The sequence below is a fragment of the Camponotus floridanus genome, unplaced genomic scaffold, assembly GCF_003227725.1.
Source record: "Camponotus floridanus strain SB8 unplaced genomic scaffold, Cflo_v7.5 scaffold72, whole genome shotgun sequence".
NCBI classification, from domain to species: Eukaryota; Metazoa; Arthropoda; class Insecta; order Hymenoptera; family Formicidae; genus Camponotus; species Camponotus floridanus.
The window spans coordinates 764,606-775,087 of NW_020229841.1; the positions used below are offsets into that span (position 1 = coordinate 764,606).

General features: G+C 37.3%; 1 protein-coding gene across 4 annotated transcripts in view; it reads right to left on the bottom strand.

Moving 5' to 3' along the window:
* LOC105248657 (E3 ubiquitin-protein ligase highwire) overlaps positions 1–10,482 on the bottom strand; it is a 185,950-nt gene that overhangs the window by 5,080 nt on the left and 170,388 nt on the right. The window contains exons 17-28 of one of the 4 annotated variants that reach the window (XM_020026699.2): positions 5,930–6,152; positions 5,500–5,862; positions 5,168–5,374; positions 4,729–4,934; positions 4,511–4,661; positions 4,067–4,418; positions 3,807–3,987; positions 3,301–3,491; positions 2,818–2,883; positions 2,366–2,455; positions 1,748–1,977; positions 65–1,609 (exon numbers count right to left, since the gene is read on the bottom strand). In XM_020026699.2, coding sequence (XP_019882258.2) covers positions 65–1,609; positions 1,748–1,977; positions 2,366–2,455; positions 2,818–2,883; positions 3,301–3,491; positions 3,807–3,987; positions 4,067–4,418; positions 4,511–4,661; positions 4,729–4,934; positions 5,168–5,374; positions 5,500–5,862; positions 5,930–6,152 — 3,805 coding nt within the window. The remainder of the gene's footprint in view (positions 1–64; positions 1,610–1,747; positions 1,978–2,365; positions 2,456–2,817; positions 2,884–3,300; positions 3,492–3,806; positions 3,988–4,066; positions 4,419–4,510; positions 4,662–4,728; positions 4,935–5,167; positions 5,375–5,499; positions 5,863–5,929; positions 6,153–10,482) is intronic. The other 3 variants (XM_020026700.2, XM_020026701.2, XM_020026702.2) reach the window with 3 other exon arrangements.

Below are 10,482 nucleotides of genomic sequence, written 5' to 3' on the forward strand. Positions count from 1 at the left end.
TGAAGAACGATTTAATTGAAGCAATGTTAAATATTAAAAATAGAGAAAAAGAATATCTTTTTACCCTGCCATTTGTGTTATTGAATGTGCTATTGTTTCCTTCATAATTATTTTGTTGTCCATTTTCACGTCTCAGAGTCTCTTCGTAATATCTTTCATCGTGACTTTGTGAGTGATGAACACCTAAGGCTTGCAAACACTGGAATGGTCCTGTTGGCGGAAATGGCCCAGCGGCTTCTGGAGGACTATAATTCTCCGCCACCGACGATAAAGTCTGTGAAGGTCGTCTTTGCTGTTTCGGAATATTGAAACCAGAAGCGCTAGCCAAATCCAGTAGAAACATCGCATTATTTTTCATTATAATATGAGTTTCATTTCCACTGGGACTGTTAATCGGAGACAGAATTTTGCTCGTGCCATTTTTTCTCTTGGAAATCCCGCTTACAAATTTCTTCGCAAACTTGCTCTTCCTGGCCTTCAAGTACTTATCTCTACATGTGTCACAGATTAAGTACCACGAGCTACCACCAACTCCGCCATCTCCGCAATTGCCTGCCCACCCTACGCAGTAATTTCCACCGCTATTATATCCTTTCCCACCCGCGTGCCAGCCACAACCTGGATGCATCATCTTCATGTGATAAGTAACTGGATGTGGGAACATCAGGCCACAAAGCTCGCAGATAGTCTCGCGCTCGATTCCCGCCAAAACCTCAGATGTATTCGCTCTACCAATAGGTTTCCATTCCTTCTTTTTCCGACTACTTTTCTTCTCGCGTTCCTTCACTTTATCCTCTCTGGGACGTTTCTCTGGTATCGGCCGTTTCGCCAGCTTCATTGTCTGTATCTGCGATATAGGACTAGGTAGAATTGACTGTTGTTCGATGGCCTGCAAACAATTGGTGCTAAGTTCTTCCCATAGAAAAACTAGGCTCTTTAACGCGGGTGGTAGTACCGCGACTGTGTGAAATTCGGGCAGAGAACTGAGCTTGCCCGAGTTTGCCTGAATCTCTTCTTTGAGCGTATTCTCCTGCTTCTTCCTGTTTCTATTGGCATTCGCGTTCGCGGCTGAACGCGTGAGAGTCTCTAATGTGCTAGGTTGGATGTGCAAATAATTACCGGCATTCGTCACTTCGACAGAATGTCTCTGCCGTGCCTTTTGCTCTTGTTGCTGCTTGTCACTGGATTGTACAACGGTATGCCTGGTTACAACCAGTGCACCTTGTTTCGGTAAATTCGGATGGAACTTGAGGAAACTCGCGCAAGCCATAGCATCGTGCACGATCCCTTCATGCCATAAAAACGCCGCAAAAACAGCCCTCAGACATTCTGCTACGGAAGGACTGATCGCTTCCTTCACTTTGTCTCTACTTAAATTTAGAGCACGATTAGGATTTGGACTTTGTTGTGCATTGGCCGGCGACATGGCACGTTTTGCTCTAGTTTTCACAGCCTTCATGTGATCCCTTCTGCTCATTTTCGGCGAGTGTCGTTCGTCTTTTACTCCGGATGAGCCGATACTAAAGTGACCCTTCATAGCTGTGGTAGCGCTTTCGGGACTCGTCTGCGTTTGCGCTTGAGACATTTTGCGCGGACTTTCCTGAGGATCCTTTAATACAGAATATGATTTATGTAACCTTGCACTTTACATTTACCCTTGCATTTTATATGATATTGTAAAGATTTTATCTCATGTAAGAAGTAAGATTAAAATATGCATAAGAGGTTTTTATATTAAAATGCTTACGGCATTTTCCTTTTTCGGAGTATCGGGCGGACTTGCTATGCTGCCCTCGGATCTCATGTGTAGAGAACTGCAACTTGGACTCGGTGATAAATCACGTGTATTGGCAGTAGTGCTGATACCGCTCGGTGACTGAGATGGATCTCTCGTCAAACTGCTAACCAAGGCACTTGTGTCGCTCTGCGTCGAACCACGGCGTTGCGACGTTATGCTGTCGATCATCCCTCCTGATACTTAAAAAAAAGAAATAATAATATAATAATGACCGGAGTCATATGGCATCTGCAAAATACACTCGAATATTTAATTCTGATGGCAAAAGGGTATCACTTTCTCACCTTAATGGCAAAACGCATGGAGAGCGATAGAGCAAAACACTTATAACACATTCGCTTACATAATTCATCCAAAAAATTTAATTCATGCAGATTAATTTCGTGCAACTGTGTTGAAAAAGTTTCTTTGGCAAGATGTATATATATATATACATCTTTCGTTTTTGTATTAAAATGTGAAATATAGATTACAGCAATATGAAATTTGATGATTTCTTTGTTCGATTTTAACGCGATTTAACGAGGATTAGGATTTAAATATATTAGCGTGTATTAATGATCTTACCTAATAGGGAGAGGCCGACACTTCGGGGGGAGCCGCAGAGTACAGGGCTGCTACTCATACTGTCTCCCCCTCCTATCGCGCTTCTCCCACCTAATAATTTTGATTAATTATAGCATGTTTATTAAGTACGTCTTAATGATTTAACTATGCTCTCGGTTTCTGAATCGCGCAAAGAGTTTATTACTTATGTATATGATGTAAACAATCATGCATCAACTAAGAAATGAAACGATATCGCGTGCCATTCCGATTGCTATTTCATAATACATGCATAATATAATATCGTAATATTCACTGATTAATATGTGAAGTGGAATTCTACTGTGCCATCAATATATATCCTATATATATGTAATAGAGAGTGATATATTAAAACAGATCATAAATGATACAGATTTGTGCACTATTCAATATTTTACAACTTTAATAATTCATAGGATAGGAGCGAGTACCTGGTGCATTAGCAGCAGGAGGGAAGAGGCAATTGCCAGAAACGGCTGGCTGTCGACTGGACCCAGCTAAGATCAACATGACTAATTTGTTATAACTAATTCACAAACATATATAAATATATTTAATTAATAGAGTTAATATATAATATATATATAATTGTCTAATATTTTTTTCTATCACATCTATCATGTACTTTATCGTAATATCACTATTTCGAAATCGTCATTATCGTATTCTAACGCGATAAAGAAAGGAAGTATAATAAATACAAAATATTTTGCATTGTTGCCTTACAAGTATCGGCGTCCGTTCTCACAGCTTCTGAAATAATTTCATTTTCAAAGCAATTGCCAAATAGTGCCAAATTACACAAGAGTACACATGGATGTACAACATTATAGAGATGAGTCATGAAGTAAATTTGTTCGATAGAGAAATGAGATAGAGAGACTTTATATTTCAGCAAGATATCGCATATATACCAGGTATTGGGACCGGACTAGAAGATGGACTGTGAAATCTCGGCGATCCACCTTGGGGATTCTTCGGCGAGGAACTTCTTGACGTTCGACGCGGTGTTTCCGGCGGTGTCGCCCCATTGCCATTCGCACGACTTTCCCCCATTGCTTTTACCAGCTCCTTCACAGATACGCCCACAAATTCGGAGAAATCCCTGAAAAACATTAATCATTAGTATATGCAACATGGGAATTCCAACTTTGAAATTTACTATTTTTTAAAATTTGCCATAAAATTTGTTACACAAAGAAGAAATAAGAGGCATCATAAATAGTTAAGATAATTCGTTTTTTCGTTATACAAAAAGAATAAGTATTTTCAAATTTTAAAATTTAATGATATAAAATTCAGAAGAAAAAATATAATATATTGTGTAAATAATTTTCAAACTGCTGACTAAAGATTGATATACATACTTAAAAATGTTAAAGATATATCAAAAGAATATATTATGCAGGAAAATAAATACCTGCCCGGAGAACTTCTTTTTTCTCCATGACATTTATCATCACCTCGTAACCATTTCTGAAGAACGCTAAATTTTCCTCCGCCACCTTCTCTTTCCCGCTCTTTGGCCACTCTTTCTTTCGAATGAGGTTTCGAGAACTTTGGAGTACCGTCAGCTTTTTCTGGTATAAATCGTTCGCTCCCTGAAATATATATTTAATATTTGTATACAATATTATTCTCTCTCTCTCTCTTTCAGATTTATTTTTGAAATTATTATACCTGGCGAATCATGTTGATTATACGAGCCGAAAACAAATGGATTTGTATTACAACCCTCAATGGACTCGGCCGTATCCGGCGTGTAATTTTGCGTAGTAAAATTGAAGCCCTCGTGACTAACGGAAGGTACCGAAAAATCAAAACCTTTATTACTCGGTGAAATGGCCGGGTCCGGTATTGGCTTTTTTTCGACCGGATCGTTTTCTAAATCCTGCTCGAGTTTCATATAAATTACACCAGTTTGTTTGTTGATCGCGAGCGACCATGCCTCTGTGCTTCGACCCTTGTCGAAACAATACTTGGCCACCGAATCGTCATCGATACGCACCCAAGTTCCTTCGTGATTCACGCACTATGACAGATAAATCGTGAAGTGTTATACTACATGTATAAACGGACATTTGTTAATGCATTAACATTATTATCTTATCAGTATCAACTTACGTATTCTTGAATAGTCACTGTATTTCCAAGCGCTAACATTCCAATTGGCGCGGCTTTCAAGCTTGGTTTACTCCTAATATTGTGTCCGGAAGCTCCACATTTCACGACTATCATACTTCTTCCGGCATCGAAGGTCACCATCTTTCTTTTGCTAAGTGATTATATTAAAATTAGAAATAAATAAAAATGAGTAACGGAAGAAAGATTTGTTTACATACTCGTCACCAGTATCAGGCCGCTTTCGCAGGATAGTTTCTTTGATGACTTGATCTAGAATAGACTTTGGTTCCTCCACTGGTAGGAGCAGAGTTTTTCCTAAATGCTGATTGTACTGCAAGCACCAGGCTTCAAGATGACTACTGTTGCAGTATTCCTTGATTGTCTCCGCATTCAAACGTAACCAAACGCCATCATCGTTGTGAATCTAATCAAACAGAAAAGGAGTTTTATTCTCGTTTCAATGTCTCTTTCATTTTTGAAATATCTAAAAATAATTTAATCTAAAAATATCGTACAAAAAAGATAAGAACACGATATTTTTGCTAATATTTTTTCGATATTTGCAATTTGGCGAAAATCTACATTTTCACTTATTTCTTATAATAAGTTTTAAAAAAGTAAATTCGATTAGAACGCCAATAATTTTTTATGTCTTACCTCATCAACGAAAGCTATAGTGCCGTTAACCGAGACGAATCCGATTTGTTCGCTTTGCAGAGATGGATGAGCTCGTATTCTCAAGCCAGCGCTATTCTTCGCAACAAATTTCCTGAGTCTGCTCGGCTGAAGCTGAGGCTTTTTGACAATGTTTTGAGTAGGCGGTTGCATACCTTGCGGAGGTTCCTTCACTTCGACTTTGTAATTCTAAAAGGAAATGAATTAATATACTTAAGCTTTACTTCCGTCTAGTAAAGAAGAAACAATAGGATTAGAACTGAGAATTCAATTTAGTCCCAAGTAATATCTTAGAAAATAAAAAGCCTACGTACATCCTCCATGTTGTAACCGTCCACCGTGATCATCAACGAGTACCAACCGACGGAGGATGGTGTCCATGTAGCACTGTAACTGCCATCGCCGTTCGGTCTGACCAACATACTCTCGCTGGATCTCTTAACGGTGGGAGACATAAACCTCAGTTCCTCGAACGAATAATTTTGATAGGCTTTCATGATGGTGATGGCGTAGAAGCACATTTTATTGTTGATGGTCACCTCGTATGGGACATCCAAGGAGGGCTGTGGATGACCGCCAAAGGTCAGAGGGTCCGGTTGAGAAACACGGCGGATTTTTCTGCTCTGATCGGATTCTGTGATGTCTGTCTTGTCGATTGGCACCGCCTTGACTTCGATCTGCAAAGACGCCAATTTGACATTAAGAGATCCGATCGAGTAACACGAAACGCAGAGAAATATATACCTTTAATCCGGATACATGCACGACTTCTCCATATTGATCTCTCGTGAGCACGGTGACGATTGCCGGCCATCCGCATCTCATTTCTTCCCGGGAATATAACGCCTCGCATTGGGAGGGATCGACGAAGCTATCCGGTTGCAGCCATCGCGCGAGTCTACCACCACTGGTGCCAGCTGAGCAGGAGACGAAGTCGCGTAGGAAAAGGCGCTCATTTGAGTGACAACTGTAATGAAACATTCCAAATTTAATTAATCATCAAAGCATTTCTTATTATTATACTAGCGTTATATCAGCAGTATCATTTCCTCAATCACGTACTATATATTTAATGATATATAGAGAAATAAATTTCAGATTTAGAGAAAATTTTCGAAAAAAATATTACATTTTTTTGCAATAATTTATTTCTTAAATCATTATATTTATTCAGGCTATAATATAAGCTTTAATTCACATTCACATCGAGAATCATGTCTTTTTATTCACGTCATGGTTCGGATTTTGTCACGAAATATACAGGCAAAAGTTACTTCTTTCGGCTGGCATGCTGGCAAAAGTTGGGAAAAATCTCGACTCTTTTATTAATGAAATATATAAAGTGCGAGAACTAATCGTATATTCCGATTAATATAGCACGATGTAAAATTAATAACGGCACGAGAAGTAGGAAATGGAGATTTTCCGTTGAAACTTTTATGTATAATCCTTCGTTAGTCATATCGAGGATTGCAGACCGCTACACCGAGAATATAAGATCATTGTGCGATACGAGAGATATACCGAGGTATATAAACGTTCGCGAAAGTTTACGGTTCGCGGAGGGTGGATTTTTATTGCAAAATCGAGCTAAGTCTATTACCGGTATACAGGTAGAGCGAGCGCAGTTCATTAAAGCGGGTTTGAGAGCCGTGATGCCCCTAATTGGTAAGTGCGCTTGGATCTCGACTGGGTAGATCGCGAATAGAGGACGATGCTCCTCTACCAGCCAGACAATCGTCGCTTCTCTCGCGGATTCTCGTCGGACTTGTCCCTAATAAGGCGCAATCACATCGCGGTCCTTCTCCTCGAAGCTCGTCAACGTGATCCGCGCCTCGCTGCCTATGTACCATTGTATTAAGCGAGTGAACTATATCTGACATCTAAATGCATTTGAGAGAAGGGATGTTATAAAGTTTCTGAAATTCAGAACGCAGAAACTTCCCCCGATTCTAGATGATGAGAAATATGGCCTATATGTAAGCTGAGTTATTTTAATTTTAATAATTTTAACTTTCATCTTTCAATTTTTTCCCCTCATATAAATTTAGTATCTTTAATCATTTTTTGTGAAATTATTAAATAAAAATAAGACGAAAATAAATAATAATAACATTAATACTGTTCGTGTGTTGTAAAGCAATAATAAAAATTCTAGGGCCAATAATACGAGCTAATTACTAAGGTCTAAATAAAATAAAGCCAATATTAATAAGTTCATTTAATTCAAACATCACAAACGTTTCGACTTTACTTAGTCTTCCTCAGTATGAAAAATAACAAAATCAACATATTAAAATCATCTGTATTCCTTTAACAATATTATTCGTATGTCGCAGAAAAGTAAGTATAAATTCAGTCAAAATGCAAAAAAAGGAAAATTCATCATTAGAGCGCTATAGGAAAATAAACAATAAGAAGCCCACATACATTCATACAAAACCAAATGCTTCGACAGACAAAAAATGAGTAACCTGGATCGCCATTTAGCGTCCTATTCAAACCAACTTTATTATTGGGAGGCGAGAAGCTCTTAATTTGAAATTACGGCTACGACAAGCTGTGTCCGAGTCTATCACTTGCATGATGATTGTCATACACGTGTCTCAATAAGGCTCAATACAGTCTTAAAGGCTTCTCATTATTTTGGAGTCAAGAACATGACTCAAGCCTTATTGAGACACGTGTATGATAATACACGTTTAGACCTTAGTAATTAGCTCCTATTATTGGCCCTAGAATTTTTATTATTGCTTATTAAATAAAATTATTAAATAATAAAATAAAATTATTAATGTAAAATTGTTAATATACTTATAGATACCTATGGTTTTCTCAGTATAGAGTGTAGAACCGACTCTGTATTTTTATCGTAAGAACCGGTATTCTGGAAAAATCAAGAGAGAGATCTTGCTAGCATTCCCGCGTATCGATCGATTACGGTATTTCCGGGTGAAAAATAATCAAAATCGGTATTTCCTTCGATGTCTTCGTGACCAATAAATATATAATATATAAACACAATAGTGTATAAGATAGTTTAATTAAGAAATATATAAATATATAAATATGTTTAAAAAGTATTTATTAGTCTCCGTTTCAGATTTGTATCTTTTATAAAAACAGAAATTTGGATGTATTATGAATAATTGTTGATAATGGTTCTGGAGAATTTTAAACTATTTATACATCAATTATTAATACAATTCAAATAAGTATATATTTGATATTAGTAATTAATATTTCAGTAATTAATATCTAATATATTTTAATATATTAATATTTTATTTAATAAATATTTCATATTAACATTTTAATATGTACTATATATTAATATTTAATCAACAAACTATTAAATAGAGCGACATCTCTTACGTTAAACTTAATATCGTCCTAATTAATTTAATTTCGAGTGGTCATTCTAACGTCGTTTTGCTCATTAATTTAATTTTAGAAGAGACCACTTTAGCGGATTCTAGATTACAAGGAATTAAATTCCGATGACTGCCTCGACTCTCAGGATGAGAGTTATGTTACAGCCTCGATCCAGGTCTGCGGTATCGCGGCGCGTATCAAACCATGTAACAAATGTAATTTTCGCGAGTCAGATATAAGCGTCGAGGAACAGCGCGCTCTCGCCATCGATCATAGTCACGACGAAAAAGATGAACGAGCGGCATGCTAAAGATAATAGACATTGGTGCATAATGCGAGAGAGAGAGAGAGAGAGAGAGAGAGAGAGAGAGAGAGAGAGAGAGATGGGGGAGGAGGGGGTGGATCGGGGGTGTGCTTTAAAGATCAGTATCCACGTGACGTACAGCCGGTACGTGACCATTTCGGAAATGGGCACTTCGCGGAACCTTTCAGTTTGAGAAACGCGTTATGAATGAATGGAACGACGTTTCACAAGCGTGTGTGACAGGGGAAGGAGAAGGCGCGACAAGGGGCTGAAGAGGGTGCGGGGGTGCGCGCGAGCAATTTCTCATGGGAAATTAAATGGGCAGCTTTCCGCTCATAAAGCGAAGAGCTTACGACGAGTACGGCGAGCTTTAGGGAAACCCTATCTGCTATTATGAAAAGCGACGCGGCGGCGTCTTCCAGGCCGCTGTCTCGTTTTTATCGCGCGCGCTTCCCTTGTCGCGTATTTCCGGTTCCGGCGCAATATGTCGGAGACGGTGGTTCGCGTTACTTTTTGTCACACGCCGCGTATCCTTCTTCTATTGTCGACAAGAACGAGTAATCGCGAAAATTACCAGCTCTTGCGGGTGGCAAAAAAATTCGCAGAGATATTCGAACTCGTTCGAAAAAGTCTATGCAATATTTGCTTGATAATGGAAAATTTGTATATAATAATCTGAAGAAATTTTCAAGAAAATTCCAAAAAAAAATTTAATTTCTAGTAAGTCGAAAGCAAAAAGAAAGAGAGATAGTTTTCGAATCAATTTTTATTAACAACTAGATTTTATATTCGTTATTCGTGATACAAATTTAAATTACGATTAATCATCTTATTAATTTGATTCACAAAATGAAATTATTTTAATAATTAAAGTTTTAAGAGATTGAAACAAATACTAAAAAAATTTATTTCTATCAAGTCGAAAGCAAACAGAAAGATAGATTTCGAATCAATTTTTGTAAGCAATTATACTTTATCCGTAATGCAAATTTAAATTTGGTTTCAATCATCTTATTAATTCTGATTCAAAATAAAATTACTTTAATAATTAAAATTTTATAAAGACATTGAAACATAGATATTAATAAATTGACAGAAAACATAAATTTTGAATTTCCTTCTCTCAGCTTATAAATTAACAGCTTCATAATTTAATAATTAGTATCAATTCTAATTAAAACTTTGTCACTGTAAGCAATGTATCTTTTATCGCGTAAGATCTCCTTTTGTTGAAGATAAGATAAAATCTTAAGAATTCTATTTTTATCCAATGCCATGTTTACGTGCATGGATTAAAAAAAATACATTTACACGAGATCTTCAGTAAATAATTAATACACTGATTATCTTATTAATGCTTAAAACCAGAAGCATCTAATATTTCGTTAATAAATAAATACGATGCAAAGTTCGATCGATATTTCTCGTAATCGAATTTCTATAAAAATAAAAACACATAAACTTCGCTTTCTATAAGAGCGACACGCCGATTAAACCCATTGACCGGGGTTACAAGCCCTGAACGCGGCTTGCGCAATTAACATCCGCGATGAACATCGGTCATTTCGATGTGGATCAAGGGTACTCCGAATAATTTGGTCAAGGTCGTCGTTGAGCC